Here is a 24,337-nt window from a genome sequence, read left to right as displayed (position 1 = left end):
AGATCCTGGTTCATTCCTCCTGCCTCCCCTCCTTTTCTTCTCTATTCTCTCTCTCTCTCTCTCTTTCTCTCTCTCTCTCTCTCTCTCTCTCTCTCTCTCTCTCTCTCTCTCTCTCTCTCTCTCTCTCTTTCTCTCATAGAATTGTTTGAGTTCACAACCATGCCATGGCTTCTGATTTTAATCTACAAGAGCTTCCATCTGTGTTCCTGGTTGCCCAGAGGAAAAAAACCTTCTCAGCAATTTTTATGCATCATCAGAATCCTGAGGGAATCGCTGGGCAAGTGGCTGGGTAGCATCTGGAGATTAATGGTAGGTAGAGAATGTGCAAGTGTAATCTACCCTAAATAACTCCTTGCAAAACTATATTGAAGGTTATTTGACACATAATAGTTAATAAATAGGCAATTCCCACAGTTTTGCATAACCTCCTCAAAGTTAGGACAGAGGAGGAGAAGGATGATGCTTAGTCTCATCATCAACCCAACAACAGAATAGTTTATTTGCTTATGAAACTATTAAAATATTTTAATCTATTTAAATTTTGCTGTAGGCACCTGAAAACATTGCCTTGGTCCTATTGTTGCATGAATGTGTTTCTAAGGGATTTGGGTCAAAGAAGCTTGACAGGAGTTGAGGATTATACCTGTGAAATTTAATAAAAAGTTTTTTGTTAAATTGCAGCAGGAACTTTCAGGTGAAGCCTAAAATTTGACCTGAAAATGTCTGAATAATACAATCATAACAAACATAGCATTTACTTTGGTTAGAGTGCTTTTTCTGATGCAAAAAAAGATTACCATGTTACCACAAAAATAATAAAAGTGCCATTTGTTGTTAATATTGTATTCCTCTATTACTCTAAGTTACAAATAGAGGGGTTGTTTAAAGAGGAAAAAATCTACTTGTGGCAGTCCTGTTTTTACCAGGTTTCTCCACCCAAATTTCTTTTGATATGGACAGTGTCACATGCTTCAGTGACTGGCATGATACTATGTCAAAAATGGATAGTTTGAGGAAGCCTACTACACAAAATATTAAAATAAAATGTGAATAAAAGGTGGACTGTAATTAATAATCATCATTAATATTGCTTTATTAGCTATGACAAATATGACATAATAAGGTAAAGCAATAAGAGCAGAAATAGACTGAGGTATATACACTCTGTACTATCTATGAAACTTTTCTATAAATCTCAACTTGTTCTAATTTTTTATTATTTAAATTAAGAAATAATTGCATAAAATCCTTGGAAGTGTATTGTCAAACAGAACATTTTAAAACTATCTTGCTGACCAGCAGTCTTACACTGGAGCCCAAGCCCAGGCCTAGGACCACTCCTAACAACCCACACAGTAGCCCAGGGCTGGGTTAGGCCCAGCACCATCCTACAGGCCTACCTGGGGGGCCCAGGCCTAGCCTACCTCCAAAGCTAGTTAAAAAGGATAAAGAAGGACATTCCATACTGCTTAAGGAATTCATACATCAACAAAACATAACAATCATAGATATATATGCCCCAAACAATGGGGCATCTATGTCAAACAAACCCTTCTTAACTACAAGAACCAAGTAGATCACAACACAACAACATTGGATGACTTTAATACACATCTCTCACCACTGGATAGATCTTCCAAACAAAAATTAAATGAAGAAACTATAGAACTTAATAATACAATCAATAATTCGAACTTAACAGACATGTATAGAGGGGGGGGAATATTTCATCCATCAATGAGCAAATACACTTTCTAAGCAGCACATGGATTTTTCTCCAAAATAGATCATTTGTTATGCCACAAAGACTTAGCAAATGCAAAAAAGATAGAGATATTACCCTGCATTCTATCTGACCATAATGGAACGAAATTAGAAATCAATGATAAAATTAAAAATAGAAGCAATTCCAATACCTGGAGACTAAACAATATGCTATTGAATGACACATGGAGACATCATGGAGAAGATAAAACAATTCTTAGAGGTAAATGAGAATTCCAATAGAACTTATCAAAATATCTGGGATACTTTGAAGGCAAGTGCATTAAAGTTCATTGAATTAAGTTCATTCATTAAAAGAATAAAAAAATCAACAAATAAATGACTCAACATAACATCTCAAAGCCCTAGAAAGAGAAGAACAAGCCAACACCAAAAGTAGTAGAAGACAGGAAATAATTAAAATCGGGGCTGATGGGCTGGGGTTGTGGTTCAGAGGTAGAGTGCTCACCTAGCATGCATGAGGCACTGGGTTAAATCCTCAACATCACATAAAGTAAAATAAAGGCATTGTGTCCACCTATAACTAAAAAATAGGTTTAAAAAAATCAGGGCAGAAATCAATGCAATCGAAGCAAAAGAAAGTATTCCAAGAAATTGATAAAACAAAAAGCTGCATTTTTTAAATTCTATTTTTAGTTGTGATTGGACACAATATCTTTATTTATTTATTTTTATATGATGCAGAGGATTGAACCCAGTGCCTCACACATTCAAGTCAGGCACTCTACCACTGAGCTATAGCCCCAGCCCAAAAGCTGCATTCTTTGCAAAAATAAATAAAATTGACAAACCCTTAGCCACCCTAACAAAAAGAAGGAGAGATAAAACAAAAATGACTAAAATTTATGATGAAAAAGGAAATATCACAACAGACACTATTGAAATACAAAAACAATTAGAAACTATTTGAAAATTTATACTCCAGTAAAATGGAAAATCTTGAAGACACTGACAAATTTCTAGAGGCATCTGATCAAACCAAACTGAGTCAAAAGGACATACACAATTTAAACAGATCAATTTCAAACAAGTGAATATAGATGCTATCAAAATCCTATCAACCAAGAAAATCTTGGGACCAGACAAATTTACAGCTGAGTTTAACAAGACCTTCAAAGAAGAATTAATAACAATACTCCTCAAATTATTTCATGAAACATAAAAGGGAGGAAGCCTTCCAAACTCATTCTATGAATCTAGTATCATCATGACACCAAAACCAGGCAGAGATACATCAAGGAAAGAAATTTTTAGACCAATATCCTTGATGAACATTGATGCCAAAATTCTCAATAAATTTCTGGCAAATTGCATACAAAAACATAATTTAAAAATAGTGCAACATGATCAAGTGGGGTTTATTCCAGAGAGTGCAAGTTTGATTTAACATACAGAAGTCAACAAATATAATTCATCACATCAATAGACTTCTAGATAAGAATCATATTATTATATCAATTGATGCAGAGAAAGAATTTGACAAAATACAGCACCCTTTCATGTTCAAAACACTAGAAAAACTAGGCATAGTAGGAACATACCTCAACATTGCAAAAGCTATCTATGCTAAACCCAAGGCCAACATCATTCTAAATGGAGTAAAAAATGGAAGCATTCTCTATAAAACTGGAAAAAAGACATGCCCTCTTTCACCACTTCTATTCAATATAGTCCGTGAAATTCTAGCCAGAGAAATTAGATAAAATAATTTAAAGGGATACAGATAGGAAAAGAATAACACAAACCATCATTATTTGCTGACAACATGATTCTAAACTTAGAAATTCAAAAAAAGAACCTCCACCAGAAAACTTCTAGAATTCATAAATGAATTCAGCAAAGTAGCAGGATATAAAATCAATACCCATAAATCAAATGCATTTCTATACATCAGTGATGAATCCTCTAAAAGAGAAAGTAGGAAAACTGCCCCATTCTCAATAGCCTAAAAAAATAAAATAAAATACTTGGGAATCAACTTAACAAAAGAGGTGAAATACCTTTACAATGAAAACTACAGAGCAGCAAAGAAAGACATTGAAGAAGATCTTAGAAGATGAAAAGATCTCCCATGCTATTGAATAGGCAAAATTAATATTATCAAAATGGCCATACTACCCAAAACACTGTACAGATTCAAGGTGATTCCAATTAAAATTCCAACATTATTCCTTATAAAAATAGAAAATCAATCATGGAATTCATTTGGAAAAATAAGAGGCCCAGAATAGCCAACGCAATCCTTAGCAAGAAAAGTAAAGCAGGAGGCATTACAATATCAGATCTTAAACTATACCTCAAAACTATAGTAACAAACACAGCATGGTATTGACACCAAAACGAACATGTAGACCAATGATACAGAATAGAAGACACAGAGACAAACCTACATAAATACAGTTATTTTATACTACCCAAGGGCACTAAAGACACACATTGGATAAAGGATAGCCTCTTCAACAAATGGTGCTGGGAGAACTGGAAATCCACATGCATCAGAATGAAACGAAAACCCTATCTCTCACCATACACAAAACTTAACTCAAAGTGGAACAAGGACCTAGGAATTAGATCAGAGACACTGAGCCTAACAGAGGAAAAAGTAGGCCCAAATCTTTATCATGTTGGATTACGCCCCCACTTCCTTAATAAGACTCCCAAGAGGCAAGAAATAAAATCAAGAATTAACAAATGGGATGGACTATAAGTAGAAACCTTCTTCTCAGCTAAAGAAACAATCAATGACAGAGCCTACATTTAGGGAGCAAATTTTTGCCACATGCACATCAAATAGAGCACTAATCTCCAGGATATATAAAGAACTCAAAAAATTTAACATCATAAAAAAAACCAACACGATCAATAAATGGGCTAAAGAGCTAAATGGACACTTCTCAGAAGAAGATATACATTCAATCAACAAATATATAAAAAAAAGTTCAACAGCTCTAGCAATTAGAGAAATGCAAATCAAAACTACTCTAAGATTTCATCTCACCCTTGTCAGAATGGCAGTTATCAGGAATACAAACAACAATAAGTGTTAGTGAGGATGTGGGGGAAAAGGTACACTGATACATTTCTGGTAGGACTGCAAATGGGAGCAATCACTCTGGAAAGCATCATGGAGATTCCTTAGAAAACTTAGAATGGAACCACCATTTGACCAGTTATCCACTCTGTTTTCTATATCCAAAGGACCTAAAATCAGCATACGATAGTAATGCACCCACATCAATGCTTATAGCAGCTCAGTTCACAATAGCTAAGCTATGGAACCAACCTAGATGTCCTTCAGTAGATGAATGGATGAAAAAAAAATGTGGTCTATACACACGATGGAATATTACTTAACATTAAAAGGGAATAAAATTATGACATTTGCCAGTAAATGGATGGATTTGTCTTACTTGCTAAGTGAAGTAAGCCAATCCCCAAAACCAAAGGTCAAATTTTCTCTCAGCTAAGTGGATACTGATCCTTATTGGGGGGCAAGGGGGATGGGAAAAATGGAGGAAATTTGGGTAAAAGGTAGGGGAAGATGGGAAGGGCAGGAAAGATTTTGAAATGAGATGGGCATCATCACCCTAAGTACATGTATGACTACACATCTGGTGTGACACTACATCATCTACAACCAGAGAAATGAAAAATTGTGCTTCAGTTGTGTACAATGAATCAAAATGCATCTTGCTGTCATATGTACCTAATTAAAATAAATAAATAAATATTTTTTAAAAACACTTAAAATGTGACTTTTTAAACATAATTTTGAGGGCACTTGTATCATCTAAACTAAAATTTCTTGCATCAGGTTTGCTTCAATATGACTGGAGAGTTATTAGGAATTTTGCTGTCACATGGCAGTGGACTGAACCAAGTTCATCTTTCTGCATTGTGCTTCTCTAGGATCAAACAATTGTACTATTCTTTTGACCTTGTTTCCCTTTCAATTTGTTAGAATAATTAGTATGAAGTCTGACTGTATGTAGATACTCTTATTAGAGCTTCATCAAGTATTGTTTTGTACCATTTTCCGAGAGCCCTTTGAGGTAGATGCTATTATTGTCTTTGTTGCATAAACAAAGGGATGCTGAGAGGTTAAGTCGCTGGCCCTCTGTTAAGAGATGAAGCTGGACCCCAAGGAGATTGTTGGACTTTGGAACCTGTACTTTAAAACCCTCACCCCATCATCTCAGCTCACATCTTGTTTGAGAGTTCCATTCACCTCCCTCTGTTGGATATTGAGAGAGTCTACGATATTGATATATGGGTGATCTGTCAATCCTTGGGAGAATACCCAGGGTGTGTACCACATTTCCAGGAACATAGCAAATGGTTGTAAATTTAATGAAAGGAATTAACAAATTAATAATGAATGAATTATTAACCCATTAACTCCCAAGTTTTTAATTCTATAAATATTTCAATGAAAATGATACAGATGACAATAGGTTGTAAATAATAATCTAAAGCTTAAATATGTTTTAATATTATTTTATTATGTAATTAGATCATATATTACACAATTATATTGCATACTATATTTAAGTTTTTAATCTGATTTTGTACATGTGTGTGGTACTAGGAATTCAACCCAAAGCTTCACACATGCTAAGCAAGTACTCTACCACCACACTACATCTCCAGCCCCTACATTTAAGTTTTATAGGTGTTCCACATCTGGGACAATGGGACAAAATTGGTTCATGAATTAATGAATATTGAAAGATCCAAATACTAGTGGAAGTTGTTTATTAGAGGAACATCTTCTATCATAGTGACTTCCCTCTAATAATCTCTTCTAGTTTCTAGGGTTCTGAGGGTGAAAATATTGGCAAAGCATGGGTAGAGTTTCCTAATTTAAATTGGCCTCTTCACAATGTGTACTTTTGAGATAGACTAGAAATGTGGACAGCCTTACTTCCCATGATGTGTTTTGAAATATGAAGTCAATCATTCTCTCATGATTTCATAAATTAGACTTATCTTTGTCTCCTTTTAGCTATTTTAATACCCCAGAGGGTCATAAGAGCTGGAAAAAAAAGGCAAATCCACTCCAAATAATTATGGGATTCAGACCAAGAGGATCTCAGGTAATATATATCTGAAAGTTTTAAATCATGTTAACAAAATGTAACTATATTCTCATATTTTCAAAATTACTGGAGGATCAGTTTCCATTTTAAAATTCTCAACATCTTTGAATTTCTTCTACCAGAATGTGGCCATGCGAACAAAACAGACTTTTGGCCCTTGTCACAGTCCTCAAGACTAAAACATTCAGGCTCAATCCAGGTGAACTAGGCTGCACAAAATAACCACACAAGAAACAGAGAGACCTTTTTATTTGGGTTCTGTGAAGGCTCCTCTGACCTTAGGATTCTGCACAGAGAGAGAAAGAGAAAGAAAGAGTGTGTGCTGACCCTTTTTATTGAGAAGAAGCCACTCAAATGAGGCAAGGGGTCAGGTTTCAGGGTATGAATTTAGTTTCCTGATGTCTGCTGTCTGCAGATTGACTGACACCTGGGAAGGCTATACCCAAAGGCAGAGCAAGAGAAGGGGACACAAAAGTGCATTTCCATGAAACATTCTATCCCAAACAGGGCAAAGGGATAGTATTACAAAGAAAAGATGAGTATAGCTCAACCCCAGAGGTGAGACGCCTATATCTAAAGACACGCCCTCAACTTCCTGAGCTGGGACAATGCCCAAGTCAGTAAGAAATGTAGTGATAAGTCAGAGCCTCGCTTCAGGATGGAAGGCGTGGGTCATACAGAGTGCCTCTTCGCAAGCCCTCAGCCTCCAGCCCACCATTTCTTCTGGTTCCAAACCTTATCACAAGAAGTCTCTCAGGTATGAATGTGGACCCTGAAACCCAGATGTCCAGGCCCTGCCACACACTTTACAGTGTCCCTCAACCACGTAGTCTAGGGGTACACACACAAGTGGTGTGGTCCACTGTTAGAACAGACCATGGAACTTCTGGAAGATAGCCTTGGTCTGAGCAGCAAACTACTGCATTGGACACCCAGATAATACCAATCATACACAGTCGAAAAAATGCAAACTATTTATTTATTAGTAAAAAGAACTTTAACACAGATCATTGGTTAAACAAATATTTGAAGACTGCAACTGCAAAAGAGAATATATAAATTTTTGCTTTTCTGAATATAATGCTGCCAACCCCAGATATCAACAAAACATTTAAAATAATTTGCCAAGACCCAAATTTTGCTAAGAAAGAGGAACATCAGGAAAGAGGGGTGTTGTAGTCATCTTGATCAGAATGCTTGAAGCTTTGTCCTTGCAATGTGCCTGGCTGATCCACAGCACTACTTAAATCTTTCTGTCAACCCACACAGCACTCTTTGGCTGAGAGTTTCACACTCTTAGGGTATTTTCCTGATCTTCAGGGTATTCATTGTAAGCAAAGAACATCTGTTGAAATGTTGAGTGGATTAAAAAGGAAAGAGGAACAACTGCCAGGGGTGCCACTCCCATCCCCACCTGCCCTGTGCTGAAATTCCCCAGTGGCCACCATGCTCCTGGTCTGCGAAGATTCCTTCTATATCAAAACTTATGTACATTCAAACATACACAGTGTCTTAAACATAGAGTCTCAGCACAAAAATAAAAATACATGATTTGTTCCCATATAAAAATAGCTTTTACATGTCCAATAGTATTGCAAATTAGCTAGAAAATCCTAGTAATTATTATAGTTTCAGATATTCCTTTCTTAGGTATGCTTTTCAACTAAGTAATCAGAAAAACTTCTCCATAGCAATTGATTAGGGAAGAAAGGGAGAAAATATAAAAATATTGCTAAGAGTTTATCATTGTCTTTTTATACAGCAAATAGAATAGATACATTTCTATAGGATAAAAAGTTGCAAGGAGCCTTATATCAGAAATAGATAACTTTAAACATAAACATTAAGCAAACTTTTTTTTAAGGATCTCATAGCTTTGGAGCTCCTATACAGATACAGTACAAATCAAGAAGTTAGTCCATATAAATTTGATAGAAATATTTTTCTGAGGAGGGAAAAAATAGATAAATTATCTAAAATTACTAGCTTTCTTGGTTAATTACACTTTTTCTAAGCAATCTTGGGCAAGTTGCTTACAGCACTGAGTTCCTTGGTAAAAATGAAGTTCAGTGATATTGTCTATTCCTCAAAGCCCATGTGTGACTCAGGGGTCCTAACTATGAGCACCTCAGGATGGGGAGAATGCTTTAAATGATAGATCATTTCTGCTTCTTTTTCTTTAGAGCTCAGAGCTCTTAAACATTATGATCAGCTAAAGCTTATAAAGTTCACCCTACTGTAATTTCACTTAAAGAAAATCTCAGAGTGAAAAAGAGATGTCTCTTCCAGAGAATTCTCTGCAGCCGAACAGGGGCAGCTTTCATCATCCCAGAATTCTCAGGCCTCCTGTCCTTCACATGTAAACACTGTGAAGAGCATATGTCTATTCACCCGAGTTATCTGACCATATTTTTAAAATTTGGCACAATATGGAGCAGAGTTCCTGGGTGAACACTAACTTATGGGGAGTTCAGCATGGTTTACAGGCTTTGTTAGAGCAAGGACAAAGGGAATTCACCCTGCTTCAAAAGAGATTGTGATGAAATGTCAGGAGGATCCTCCTCACACTAGGAATCTTTCAACCCTGGAGAAGCAGGACACAAAAGGAGATGTAATGTCTTCTTTCGTCCAAGTAGGGACAAATAGTAAAATGAATAAGTAAAGACTTTTTGTGGACAGAATGATAGAAGTCTTGATCTTTTAAGGTTCCTCTAATTCTACCATTCAATTAACCTCCATCATTGGTCAGCCATTAAATAATTCTGAGTTCCCTGCTTAATATTTTGTACCCAAGAAAGCCACTGTGTCTCCCAACTCTCATCAAGAGGCATGCATTATAATGATATCTTGTCTTTTGTACCAAAGTCACCAGAATTGTATATACATGAATGTGCAGAATAAGGTAAGAGAATCCCAAGAAAAACTGTTTTCCAAGTCACCTCTTCCCGTTTATCCTTCAAAAGGGCAACAGGTTGCCACGTGCTTTTTTCTCAGCTTCTTCATAGCTTTCTTCATATCAGCATTTCTGAGAGTGTAGATGAGTGGGTTCAACATGGGTGTGATCACTGTGTAAAACACAGAGAATATCTTATCCACGGAGAAGCTGCAGAAAGGTCTCAAGTAGATGAATACACATGGCACAAAGATCAGGCTGACCACTGTTAGGTGGGAGGCACAGGTAGACAGTGCCTTGCTCCTTCCCTGGCGGAAGCGAGTCCTTAGGGTGATCAGGATGACAGCGTAAGAGAAGAGCAAGACCAAGAAGCAGACGAGAGACAGCAGACCACTGTTGGAGACCATCAGCACCTCTACCACATAGGTGTCCATGCAGGCCAATTTGATGACCTGGGGAACATCACAGTAGAAGTTGTCCAGTTCATTAGGGCCACAGAAAGGCAGCTGGATGACCAGGATGACCTGTGTGATTGAGTGGATGAAACCCCCACACCAGCAAGCAAAGACCAACTGAAGACATAGCTGGCGGTTCATGACTGTCAGGTAGTGCAAAGGATTGCAAATGGCAACATACCTATCATAGGCCATAACTGTCAGCAGAAACATCTCACTGGCTCCCAGAAAGTGCAGGAAGTAGATCTGGGCCAGGCATCCTAAAAAACCAACAGTCTTACTCTGCTGTAAGAAATCCCCCAACATCTTGGGCACAGTAACGCAGCTCAGACACAGGTCAATGAAGGAGAGATGGCCCAAGAAGTAGTACATAGGAGACTGTAGCAGGTGAGCATCAGCTTGCACTATTACCACTATCAAGAGGTTTCCCAGGACAATTGCAACATAGAACAACAAAAATATTAAGAAGAGAAATAGTTGTAGCTCCCAGGAGGATGACAGGCCCAGAAGTACAAATTCTGTCACCTTAGTGTCATTTTCCTTTTTCATCAAGCCAAGAACAGACCTAAAGAAAGAAGAATTGTATTGGAACGAGAGAAATTAAGTCAGGAAAATATGATGAAGAAAATTTCTTATTCATCTTTATATCTATACCACAGTGCTTACTGCATAACAGAAGTTCAATAACTTAACAAATCAAAGGGAGAAACTTTGTAAACAATAAATTTATATGTTGTGCAAAGGTCAACACTTATCGTAAATGTCTGTTATGAAATGTGAATCACTTAGGAAGAACTAAAAAAGGAATTTGTTTTCTTTATATTTATTATTATTATTATCATTATTATTATTATTTTTCCAGGTCACAGAGAATGGGAAGTTTGTAGAGACTGGGTAAGAAGAAATAAAATATTTATCTTTAAAGTTTAGAGAAGTATACAGCTCAGTGGAAGGTAATGACTAGAAGACACTAATCAACAAGAGAAAAATACCAAGGACAATAACTCATACCAATGAGACAGGCACAAAAAGCCACTATGGCCTATTTTGTATGAAAAGATAATAAAAAAATCAAGGCCATGTTGTTCTAGTCTCTTTAACAATCATAGATACACATAAAGGATACACTAAGACATAATTCTATCCATTTTGTCATATTCTACATTCACATTCAGACCCAATATTGGGTGAGAATATCTTGGATTATAAATAAAAACTCAAGGAACACTGACATATTTTTTTCCACTTAAGTAGTTAAAAATTAGTAGCTGCTTCCATTCTAAATTAGACAATATTCTCTCTAGAACCAGTTCTAGATAAAATGTGGAATGAGACAAGACTTGTACTTTTCTATATCTAGTTACCTATTCCTTGCTATAGTTAGTTCTCGCAAGCCATTCAGAGAAAGATATTTGATAAAATCATTTATACTCAGTGCCAGAGATTTGCACAGACAATAAAGAAAATTTTTTGAATTCCTGAAAGAATAATCTTTAATGACAAGAAGTCTTCTCAATATTGTCTTTCACCAAGACATTAGTAATATAATTAGGAAAAAATTGCTTCTTAATGTGGAAACATAGTACATGATAGATGTATCATACCCTTGTTACTGCCACAGAACAGATTTAAAGAAAGATAAGTTTGTATCTAAGTAGACAAGATCAAAATTAAACAAATCAGAAGGGTAGATTAAACAAGAGAAACTATATAAAACATAACCCAAATTACTATAAATCATCCTTAAACCCTAGTTTACAACCTACTTCTTTAGTCATATTTAGTATCAGAGACTTTTAATACTATAAATGTTTGAACAGTTCCTACATATTCAATATAAGAAAAGATTTTGATTAATAGTGATTTCAAAATTTTAAAATTACATAAAAATAGGCAAGATGTGCAATTGCTGTGGATAACAACAATGTACTACACATTTCAAAAAGGTAAAATAAAAGCTTTTGAAGATTTGCATTATAAAAATGATAAATGTTTGAGGAGGCAGATATGATTTAAACATTTTACAATCCATACATATATTAATGCATTGTGTGTTATCCCACTAACATACACAATTTTTGTGTTTATATATCAGCTAAGAAACAAATTCAATTTAAAGACATTTTCCTTGTCAAATTTCTGCAGGGCCAGAGGAGCCACATTAAAAAATGCCAGTTCCATTATCAATCTCTTAGTAGAAGGACAAAGCCCTATCAAGGATTTTGTTACAAAGCCTAAGAATAGCAAAAGAATTTGGTTTTAGTTTACAAGATAGGCCGAAGAAATTTAGAATACTTAATGAGAAATGCAAGTCTTTGGGGAAGGGCTGCTCTGCCAAAAGGGAAAAGAACAAAAATCAAGCTCTTGAAATAACACAGGATTACTCATGATCAGCTGAGCAGCTAGTCTCTACTTTTCCTGAACATAGACTCAGAAAGGTCTATGAGGAAAATACTAAGAAAGATAGTAAAGTTCTCATCATAGAATTTGTGTGTGTGTGTGTGTGTGTGTGTGTGTGTGTGTATAATGTATTTTTTGCTATTTTACATATATGTTACACTCAAAGTGTTCTTATAGGGAAAAAAAAACTTGACCATACAAACTATGTGAAATGATTTTCTAGTTGGAGTTTAAATGCCATCTGAACTCCTTTTGGAGACGTCAGTTGTGTTTCTAATTTCCCTTGAAAGAAACACCAAGAAATGGTATCCTTGAAGATGACACCATGGCAGCATTTCTTCTCAAGAAAAGCATACTCTCTTCTGTAAACATTTTTGGCCTTGTTTGAAATATTGAATTTTAAATTTCATTTGGAATACATAAAGAAGATTTAGCAAAAGCAAACTTAATGATTACAGAAATGGAAAAGAGGAAGTGTAGGTGTAGTAGAATTAGGTAGTCTGTTCTTTTTTGTTGTTGTTGTTGTTCTTTTTTTGCAGAGCAGCAAGGGTTATATTCAAAGCATAAAGTGGACCACTGTTAAATTTCCCCAATGTCAATTTCTATATTTCATTTCTATGAAAAAAAAATGGGCAATGATGTCTCCAAACTGCTTCCTGCTGAAAAGGGGTGAAGTTGGGGGAAGTAACCCAAAATCCTTATTCTCTATCAGAACAAGTGTGGCCAGTTAAGGGCATTTAGCATCAGAGTGGTCCAAAGGTCCACAGTGAATTAGATCATCTCAAGACAATATTTTCACTTTCCAAGGTACCACTAACCCCAAAATTCCCTGATGCTATAGAAATTTCATTTTTCTGTCAATGCTTGTAAGTGTAAGAATCTAGAACAACAAAGCTCAAATGATCATTTAAATAGAAAATGATGAATGCTAGAGTTACAGAGAAAAAGATCATGGACTATAATAGGCATAAAAATGAAAATGACATCCAAGATAGAAGAAGGAATAAGGAGGTGAGTGGATTATGAATAAACACTTATGAGAAACTTACATCATTGCTTGTGAGGAGCTATGAGGCTTCGAGGAAGAAATACTTTATATTGCCTTTCATCCCACCAACCCCCTTCTCACAGTCTCAAGCTCCGAAAATGAGCAATCATAATGTGACCATCACAGTTGCCCTGTCTGTGCCCTAAGTGCTTCCTTATAAGCCAAGCTCTCACTGAGGGCTGATTGTATAGATTGCAACAATCTTCTGTCCCTAGAGCTCTGGCTGTAGCTGAGGATTTCAAGGTCCTTACACCACTGCTCAGCCTAATGATCCCTGATATTCCCCAGGCTGCTGCTGCTGTTTGAGTTGTCTGCATTTTAGTTCTTGCCTAAAAACTGACCCTGTGCTCTCTGTAATAGTCAGACCTGATGCATAATAGTCCATGCCTTTTACTTACTTTGTATTGATTAATTTGGGACTTTGTATGCCACTCATTTTTCAGGTCTCAACCTGTACCTGAGCAAAAGGATTCCCTCTGGTTTCTGTATCAACCATGTGCCTTGGAATGGTAGAAGATGAAGGATCAATACCAAGCTAACTCTGGAACCTGAAGAAGAAACACTTCCTTCATGTTCCTTAATAAAACACCTGAGTGACCTAACACCTCAAGCAACTTATCTACTGGCACCTACTGGTAGATTTCATCCAGAAAACAAAACTGCTGTCACTATAATATAATTGAATATTTTTTATAAATTGTTGCTGTCAAAGTACAATATTTTAAATGTCATGCACATAATTCACTAATAGATGATGAGCATGTCAAAAATGTATTTATCTCATTAATGAGAGTCAGCAGGATAACACAGACATAGCAAAAGAGAATATAAAATATGTGATTTTAAATAATCTGAGCACAAAAATAACACAAAATAAATTTTTTAAATTCTACGTAATCCAAGTAATGCCTTAAAGGTCAATACAACCCTAACATTTGGGTTTATCTTTTATACCATGAATAAAAGGATACCAACAAAAATTAGAACATTTTATGTCATCTAACCTAATATAATTATACAATGTTTGAAGATCTCAGGACAGCAAATAGTATGTTAAACAAAATTACATACCTCTAGAATCAGATGACTTGTAGACAGTCTTGTTCAACAATATTTGAATATGATATCAACTTGTCACATAATCACTGCTTTGCCTTATTTAGTAATTTTCTTAACTGGTGAATAAATTATCATAGCCTCCAAATATATTCTAAACTAAAATTTTTTACTTCATTGCATTTAAATTTTATTCATCTTAATTGGTTTATATATATGCAGCAATATTTTTTCATTAACACAAGTAAATCTCTTTGTTATACAGACAGCAAATCATGTTCAACCACTAAGGCCAAAGAAATAATTTCTGAAAGTCACATGAATAGCCCAGCATTGCATTTTCATATCTTTATGATCCAAGAGAATTTTTTTATTGATTTTATTGCTTATTAATTCAGAGATTAGAAAATAAAATCAAGAAAGACACATTAGATTTTGCTACAGTTTATCTACTGGCACAAATGTGAATAAACTTCTTTTTTCTTCATATCTCCTATATTTTCTAAGGTATTTGGCTTAGCAGAAAATAACTTTCCTTATTACATGTAAAGTGGGGCCCTCCATAGGCCATGAAATAGTACCAAACCAGTTTATTGGGAAGGCTTTGTAGGCATTGTTTCTACATATGCAGTATAATCATTTTCTTGAAGTGGTGAGCTGGCCATTATCATTTGAAGAAAGTAAAGAGAAGTTTAATATTGCAATAATATGACATGAAGATAAAGAATTCATTTTTTTGTTTGATCTTAAACATAAGTTAGGGCTAATAATGTAGCTCAGTGGAAGAGCACTTGCCAAGCATGTGTGAGATTCTGGATTCAATCCCTAAGACTGGGAAGAAAAAAAGAAGTTCACTAATACAGAATCAATGTGGTATGATTTATAACATGTCATTGCTTTCCTTCTACAGTGGACTTGTAGTTACAAGAGCCAAGAAGTTCATACTTGAATTTCATTTTAAGATAAGGATGGGAGGCAGAGTATACCAGCAAGAGAGTATCAGACAATTCTCTTTTGCAGGAGTACTCACATCAGTCTAGTTGGAAGAACTTTCCCATTCCCAGCAAGGTAAAAGCTCAATAGGAGAAAGAAGAGATGCACACAGCTGGGTGCAGGATCCTCTACAACTTAGAAAAATCAGGTCCCATAGAATCTACATCTCCTGGAACAACTCCATCAGTGTAGCTTCCAAAGCCCTTAGAATTTCAGGTTTCAGGAAGGTTCAAATCTAGGTGTCTCATTAGGTACATTAGGTGTTACTGTTTTTTAACTCTAGATAAAAAATTTACCAATCAAATTGGTTTAATCATAAACAATATTTCCAATTGCTTAATTGACATTTTCACCTTTCTCATATTTTCAATGAACAAATCCAGAGAGTTAACCTGAAATCAAATTTAGTCCTGAAAAATATTATTTGTAGATAATTTAAAATTTAAAATAAGACAAATGAAGTTTTTTTTTTCCTTCAAACTTTATAACTCACTGAATTATCTCAAATTTTGTCATTTTAAATTTTCCTTTATAGTCTGACACAAATATTATTTAAAACAAATTTTAGATTTTAATAAATAGAAACATCCATTATCTTGCATGCATATTTGTATTTCCCTACAATGATATATTTAGTATTGTCTCAACTGTCCATATTAATTACAACTTTTAAACAAAGTAATAAGTTATGTTTTCTCATGAACATAGAAAAACCACAGGTTGATGATTGACAATTGTCTGTCACACAGAAGCATCTTAGCAGAGTAACAATAAGCATAGATTTTATGAACACCTAGGGTCACACTTTTTTTCACATTTCTTGAATAAAAGGCAAAAATAAGTATGTACCCAACATGTTCTATGAGTAGCTAAAAATACTATTAAAATGTTAACTGATAGTCTTCTGTGATATACAAAAGTAGGCAAATTAATAACATGCCTGATTATTAATGTTTCTGCCTTTTCCCTTAGCAATAATTATCAAAGTATCCACACTTTTTAAATTAATTAACTCAATTTAATACTAGTCTGAGGTCTTTTTTATTTTTCTAAAGAGAGAGAGAAAATTTTTAATATTTATTTTTTAATTTTTGGTGGACAAAACATCTTTATTTTATTTTTATGTGGTGCTGAGGATCGAACCCAGCACCCCATGCTTGCCAGGCGAGTGTGCTTGAGCCACATCCCCAGCCCCTAGTCTGAGGTCCTAATGTTAATAAAGAATGTTGGAAATTATGTATAAGATGAGTATATCATAGAGCAACAAAATTACTATTGATATCAATTATTTATAAGAATCAATCACTTAACAAAATATTAAATTTAACACATAACTTTTTGATTTTTAATAATACTAGATATGAAGAAATAACATTAGTTTATCTGATCAGTGAAACCAGTATAGGAAGACTATATAGTTCTGAGTAACTTGTTTTTCTATTAGAAAACAAAGTGTATCCAATTCATAATGGCTAAACTGTGGAACCAGCCTAGATGCCCTTTAATAGATGAATGGATAAAAAAAAATGTGGCATACATACACAATGAAATATAACTCAGCAATAAAAAGAATAAAATCACGGCATTTTCAGGTAAATGGATGGAGTTAGAGAAGATAATGCTAAATGAAGTTAGCCAATCCCAAAAAAAACAAATGCTGAATGTTTTCTTTGATATAAGGAGGCTGATTCATAGTGGGATAGGGAGCAGGAGCATGGGAGAAATAGAAGAACTCTAGATAGGGCAGAGGGGTTGAAAGGGGAGAGAGGGGACATGGGGTTATTAATGATGGTGAAATGTGATGATCATTATTATCCAAAGTACAGGTATGAAGACACAAATTGGTGTGAATATACTGTGTAAACAACCAGAGATACGAAAAATTGTGCTCTATATGTGTAATAAGAATTGTAATGCATTCTGCTGTCATATATTAAAAGAGAAAAGAAATAAAACAGTGTCTCAAAAAATGTATGTTATATTACAAAATGTATCTGTTATATTATAAAATGATGAAAACATATAGTTGGTTCTAAACCAAAATGATCAAACCAGTTTGATTGGACCAAAGATTCTTACAAAAAAATTCTTCTTAGAAGCTTCTATAAGAAGTTTGGTTGATATTCTTGTTTTTATTAAAGCCTAGCACATTTAAATCATTAAAAATTCAGTGTATTTTTCTTATTTGAAAATTATACAACAGCATATTTTCCCTTTATAATCAGTGAGAACTAGAGCCCCATTAAATGGAAGAGGTTTAATCTAATTTATTAATTTCTTCTAGAATTAAGAAAATATGACATTCTCACAAGGAAAATAAAACTTTTCATAATTTACAACATACAAAGAACTTTCAGTTTCCATTCACAAATTTATTCATGAATAAAAATAAACATGAATATCTAAATATGTGAGCAATTCCTTCAGGGAAAAAATATAAAGAGGTGGCCTTCAAGGAATATTTATTATGTATTTAATTCAAAAAGCCTGGAGTTTTACTCATTATTCAGATGTACTACATGCATACCAGAAGACCCGGGCCCTACTGTTTCCCCTTCACTTTAGAAATCAGAGTTCCCAGCACAAGAATCTCAGAGAGACCCCACAAGCCTGCAAGGACTTCAGATGTAACACTGGGCACACAGGCAGATCCTGGTCGCTGCTAGCCCAAGGCTGGACAGCAGCCAGAGCTTTTCCATAGAGACCATTGCTGCCATGCACTCCCTGCCAGAGTAAACGAGATCTTTTAAATTCTTGTACAAAATATAACTCACAGGAAAGTCAGACTTTCTGGTCTTCAAGCAGCAAATGGTTTTGACTTAGAAATGCAAGTCTCATTGTTTCTCATTTTTTAAATAAAGTCATCTTATATAAGTGACCAACAATCTTGGACAAATAAGAACTCAGAAAATGAACCTTATAAAGAACCTATGGCACTTCACAGAAAAATAAATACAAGCAGTCAACACATATATGGAAAAAAATGTTCAAGATTGGGAACAATTAGAGACATGCAAATTAGAACATTGAGATTTTATCTCACTCTAGTCAGAATGGCAACTATCAAGAATACAAGTAAGAATAAATGTTGGAGAGGTTCACCAGATTGGAGGAGGGAATGGGGGGAAACAGTAGAATGAATTGAACATTTCTTTCCTATGTCCATATAAGAATACACAACCAGTATAACTTCACATCATATATAACCACAAAAATGGGAAGCTATACTCCAAGTATATATGATATGTCAAAATACATTCTACTGTCATGTTTAACTAAAAAGAAAAAAGAAAAAATTATTTTTTTAAAAAAAATAAAGAACCTCTAGAACCAGACAGGTCAAGGAGACACAAATAACTTCAAAGGCACACATTTTGTTTTGTTTCTTCAGTCCAGGGCTGCTGTTAGAGCCAGGGGTATTTTGTAGGTGAGCTGATCTGACATTTTCACTAGGTAATCTTGTACTATTCTTTGACATGGTATTCTCATTTTTTTGTCTTATTTCCAAATTTTTGATGATATTTCTTTGTATTATAATATCTAGCTATATTAGTGTTTGTAAATGTATTGTCATCAGCAGGAAATATTTATTAAGCCACTGGTATGTGAGGAATGTAAAACTTCAAGAAACATATTTACTTATTGCAACTAAGAAGGCAAAATACAAATCCAAATACTATCTTAAGAAAAGAGATGACGGTAGCTCAAAAGGCTCAGACAGGAGGACCACAAGTCCAAAGCCAGCCTTAGCAACAGCAAGGCACTAAACAATTCAGTGAGATCCTGTTTCTAAATAAAATGCAAAATAGGTCTGAGGATGTGGCTCAATGGTTGAGTGTCCCTGAGTTCAATCCCTGATAATCACCACCACCGCTACCCCCCCCCAAAAAAAGAAAGAAAGACAACTTTGTAACATGCAAAAAAAGGTATTCAACAGTATTTCCCAAATCATATTTTACACCACACCAGTCCTGAGATTTTTTTCTGGGAAATAAATCAATGTGTCTGGTTTCAAATAAGTTTGGTCATCACTTCACTGTACAATCTCATTTAGAGGGCCAAACCCACATCCTGACAATCCATATGCTCTAAGACACTCTATTAAAAAAATCAACTTATGTAACTTTATTCAAACTAGTATTTATCACTAAACTTATTCTGTTAATGCCTTTTAATATCTCCTGAAAATAGGGCTCAAAAGAAATTTTTTTCCAAAGATATTTACTGAACTACAAATAGTCAGGTACTATGCTAAATAATGACTGATATTCTTCTAATTTTTAGTAGAAAATGTACTATTCCCATGCTGTATGTGTCAACCAAATAGGTAAGAAACAAGTTAGAGAAAATATTTTTGGTTACTTGGGTCCTTTCTACTATTCAAAAATTACATCTCTTGCACCTACATGTGTTTGTGCATGCACACTCACACAAACATGCACACATCCACACACAAAAAAGAAAAAAAATGATACATATTATTATGCTATGAGACTGAAGAGCTATTAAGATTAGGCCATCGACTCTAATAAAATAATATAATGGTGTTTTCCCTTATGCACTATAAACAAAATATTCTTTAAGTCAGCTCTATTTTCTTCCTCACAAAAGGAAAATATATTATTTCTTTTTTTTATCTTCTCCATATCTCTGGGGATTTATTTCTACATCAGTCTATATGGCTTTCACCTTTCCCTAGAGAAATCTTGGTTTTACAGAGTAAAAGACAAATCATAATTGGCTTTGGTTTCAGAAGATATATCCACATATTTATTTCATATACCTCCTTTTTTCCCATGGTTCTTTTTCCTATGGCATTTAATCACAGAAGTTAGAGGCAGATGCAGGACTGAGAGATGGGCCATCCCTTAGGCATTCTGAGATAAGCAGTCATTTTTTTAAACACAAGGGATCAAATCCCTGGAAATACTGGTCAAGGACAGAGTCCTCTGCAGTCTGTTTAAACTATTAATATAGGCGATACTTGAATCCTTCTTTACAAATAAAAAATTGAAGGCTACTCCCAAGGTCTCATCTATATCATCTTCTCGACATCTCCCTTGGTGAGGCTCTTGGCAGTTATTGCAAAATTAATTGTACAAAAGGGGGGTTGGTTTTGGTGAAATTCATGGAATACACTTTTGAGACTGAAGCTGAGAAGAAAAGACACATTTGGTATTGGTGTGTGGCTCCTCCCAAGCTACGGTTCCCAGATATGCAGAAATCACCTTGCCCTTTTTTTCTAGAGAGAGAATCCTAATTTGTTGTGGTGGTGGTTATTTTGGTGGTGTCCTTAATGAAAGATCTGAAGGACTATATCCAAACAGCTTTCATTTTTGGAAAAACTGGTGTTTGTCATTATCCAAGGTAAGTAGAGATGAATATGTTTTCTAAAAATGTTAACTTCTATTTTTATAACTATATTACAGTATGATATCTTTTGAGATAAGAGTTCAGTTATGACCAATAATCCACACTAAATAATTTCAGACAGGATTAAAAGGTTGTTCCCCTGGTTATGTTTTAGAGGTTATATCTATATGTAGTTACAGGGTTCCAGACTCAAAACTCAAAACAAAAGATTCAGTAAACGTTACCACACACTGAGAAGTCCCGGTGGGTTATGAAACAAGGAAATCAAACTCAAACTAGTCGCAAAGTGTACCACAAATGCACTTTAAAGAACATTAGCTCTTTGTGTTTTGTTTTTACTTACATTGCATATAAACTAGTCTAACTAGTGAATAGCATGGCTGGGTAAATCACACTAATGGTTTTATATGATAGAAATAGATTTAATGATATCACAGCAAGCAAAGGAAGCACACTCAGACAGAAAACTTGGCCAAACCAAAGAATTGACCAACAGGAAGAAATTCAAAGTTTTTTCTGAAGGAAGTATCAGTCATAGATAAATGTACTTAATACCAATATCAGAACAGTCTTTGGAAAAAGAGGTATTTCATTAATCATTTTAGAGCTTTCTTTCTCCTAAATGGTTACACCTTTCTTTCATTAGATTGGTTATCAAAGACAAGACCATTAAATATTCTGTAAGACCATCAGTTCAGCGTAGACCAGACTACCAACCCCTAAATCCTTCTTACATACTGAATCCATCAGTCTTATTGGTTAATTCCTCCAGTAACAGTTTCCCTTTTCCAAGAGCTTCATAGAGTCCTTTTCTCCAAAAAATAGCTTTAGAAAAAAATGAACTAAGTGGCAACTGAGCAAAGAACAAAGAAAAGAAAAGCAACCCACAGGAAAATTTCTGGGTCCAAAAGTGCTGGAACAAGGAAGTAACTCAGTCTTAAGGAAAATAAAATCATTAAGTGGCATTTACCCATCCTAGGACCTTTGCCATGTATTTTCACAAAGTTCAGCATCCAAACCGTGGCCTCAGTTGGCAAGTAAGTGTGGCACTCCAAACCTCAAGCAGTCCTCTCTGCACCAATAACACTGAGATGAAAAATATGACTTTTCCCTTCATGAAACTCACAGTGGTAAAGAAAGAAAGTGACCAATTATCATAAGGCTTAGTATAATAATGTTTTTGTTTTTGTTTTGGGGTGCCAGGGATTGAACTCAAGGGCACTCGACCACTGAGCCACATCCCTGGCCCTATGTTGTATTTTTTTATTAGAGTCAGGGTCTCACTGAGTTGCCTGGAGCCTCGCTAAATTGCTGAGGCTACCTTTGCACTCGAGATCCTCCTGCCTCCACCTCCTGAGCCACTGGGATTACAGGCATGCTCCACCACGCCAGGCCATTAGTATAATAATTTCTACACAGAGACATCAGCTATTATGGCAGAACAAAAAATTAGGATTTTTTGATTGTGAAGTACAGTAATATTTTCTGAAGAAGTCATTTGATGAACAATGTAAACTGAAAGTACCAGTAGTTCAAATCAAAAAAGAAAGACAAAAAGTCAACACAAGGAGAAAAGAAGAAAGGAAAGGGCATAGGAGGAATGAACAAACAGAGAGAAAGAAGAAAGAAGCAACATCTATGTTAGGTACAGAGAACAGCATGTCATTTGGTGGAAGTACAAACTACCTTAGTGGGCCATACGATTTGAGGGGACAGAGGGAAGGAGATGAGGTCAGGGAAGTAAAGATCAGATCAGAAAGGGTTTTGTTTGTTGTGTTTGGTCATTTGGATTTGGCCTCATGGTCACAATGCCTCATTGCAGCACAGCTTACAGACTCAATGAACATCTCTGGATCAGGATTCTCTTCTGGATCAGTGAGTGAATTCATCCTTCTGGGGTTCCCTTGCAGCAGGGAGATTCAGCTTATGCTGTTTATGGTCTTCTCCATCGTCTATCTCCTGACTCTCATGGGAAATGGAGCCATCATCTGTGCTGTGTGTTGGGACCAGCATCTCCACACCCCTATGTATGTCCTGCTGGGGAATTTTGCATTCCTGGAGATCTGGTATGTCAACTCCACTGTCCCAAACACCCTGGTCAACTTCCTCTCAGAGACCAAGAGCATCTCTTTCACTGGTTGCTTCCTACAGTTATATTTTTTCTTTTCCATGGGCTCTACTGAGTGCTTCTTTCTCTCAGCAATGGCCTTCGACAGATACTTCGCCATCTGTCATCCTCTCCATTATGCCATAGTTATGACTGGACAACGTTGTTTCAACCTCGTGGTTTCCTGCTGGGTGTGTGGCTTCCTCTGGTATCTGGTACCTGTTATTCTTATCTCCCAACTGCCTTTCTGTGGTCCTAATGTAATTGACCACTTTGTTTGTGACTCTGGCCCATTGCTGACCCTTTCATGTGCCCCTGCCCCTATGTCCAAACTCACTAGCTATACCCTAAGTTCCCTGGTCATCCTCCTTAGCTTTCTTTTTATCCTCATCTCCTATGCCCTGGTTCTACTAGCTGTTCTTCAGTTGCCCTCAGCATCCAGTCGGCAGAAGGCATTTTCTACCTGTGGGTCCCACTTGGCTGTGGTGCTGCTATTCTATGGTACCATTATGGTAATGCATGTGAGCCCAGGGTCTAGCCACTCCACCTTGATGCCCAAAATCATGACCTTGTTCTATGCAATGGTAACCCCACTCTTTAACCCCCTAATCTATAGTCTCAGGAATAAGGAGATGAAAAGCGCTCTGTGGAAAGTTCTGGAAAAGTTGAAAATTTCTTTAAACATCTTTGGCAGCAGGTCCAGAAGTGTGGAATAATCTAGTTTAGTGTGATGTGGGCAAGCTGGCAAAATATTCACATTTAGAATCATCCAGTCAAAAAAATTCACTGATTGCCTCCTCTGTGTTAGACACTGAACTCAACACTAAGCTATGAAGATAATTATGAAAATAATTCAGACACAATCTCTTCCCTCAAATAACAGTCTTGTGGGATGAGACAGGCAAGCAAAAAACTAATTACCATCCCAGCGGCTAGGGAGGCTGAGGCAGGAGGATTACCAGTTCAAAGCCAGCCTTAGCAATGGTGAGGTGCTTGGCAACTCAGTGAGATCCTGTCTCTAAAAAAAAAAAAAAAAAAAAATACAAAATAGAGCTGGAGATATGGCCCAATGGTAGAGTGCCCCTGAGTTCAATCCCTGATACAAAAAAAAAAAAACACTAATTACCA

The 24,337-nt window shown here is 35.6% G+C and overlaps 2 protein-coding genes across 2 annotated transcripts; one reads left to right on the top strand and one right to left on the bottom strand.

Annotated features, from left to right (window-relative positions):
* Positions 1-9,833: 9,833 nt before the first annotated feature.
* On the bottom strand, positions 9,834-10,787 carry Or4q3 (olfactory receptor family 4 subfamily Q member 3). The gene has a single exon (XM_005341413.2). The coding sequence runs from the start codon at positions 10,779-10,781 to the stop codon at positions 9,834-9,836; it is 948 nt and encodes a 315-aa protein (XP_005341470.1). The 5' UTR covers positions 10,782-10,787.
* Positions 10,788-22,761: 11,974 nt separating this feature from the next.
* On the top strand, positions 22,762-23,925 carry LOC101964080 (olfactory receptor 11H12). Its single transcript, XM_005341414.3, has one exon. The coding sequence runs from the start codon at positions 22,762-22,764 to the stop codon at positions 23,923-23,925; it is 1,164 nt and encodes a 387-aa protein (XP_005341471.3).
* Positions 23,926-24,337: the final 412 nt, after the last annotated feature.

This window comes from Ictidomys tridecemlineatus, chromosome 5, assembly GCF_052094955.1.
Source record: "Ictidomys tridecemlineatus isolate mIctTri1 chromosome 5, mIctTri1.hap1, whole genome shotgun sequence".
In the NCBI taxonomy this organism is placed as follows: domain Eukaryota; kingdom Metazoa; phylum Chordata; class Mammalia; order Rodentia; family Sciuridae; genus Ictidomys; species Ictidomys tridecemlineatus.
This window is presented reverse-complemented; position numbering and strand designations above follow the sequence as displayed.

Excerpts from the sequence above, each read along its gene's own strand:
- LOC101964080 (XM_005341414.3), top strand. The coding sequence starts at position 22,762 with ATGTCATTTGGTGGAAGTACAAACTACCTTAGTGGGCCATACGATTTG.
- Or4q3 (XM_005341413.2), bottom strand. The coding sequence starts at position 10,781 with ATGAAAAAGGAAAATGACACTAAGGTGACAGAATTTGTACTTCTGGGC.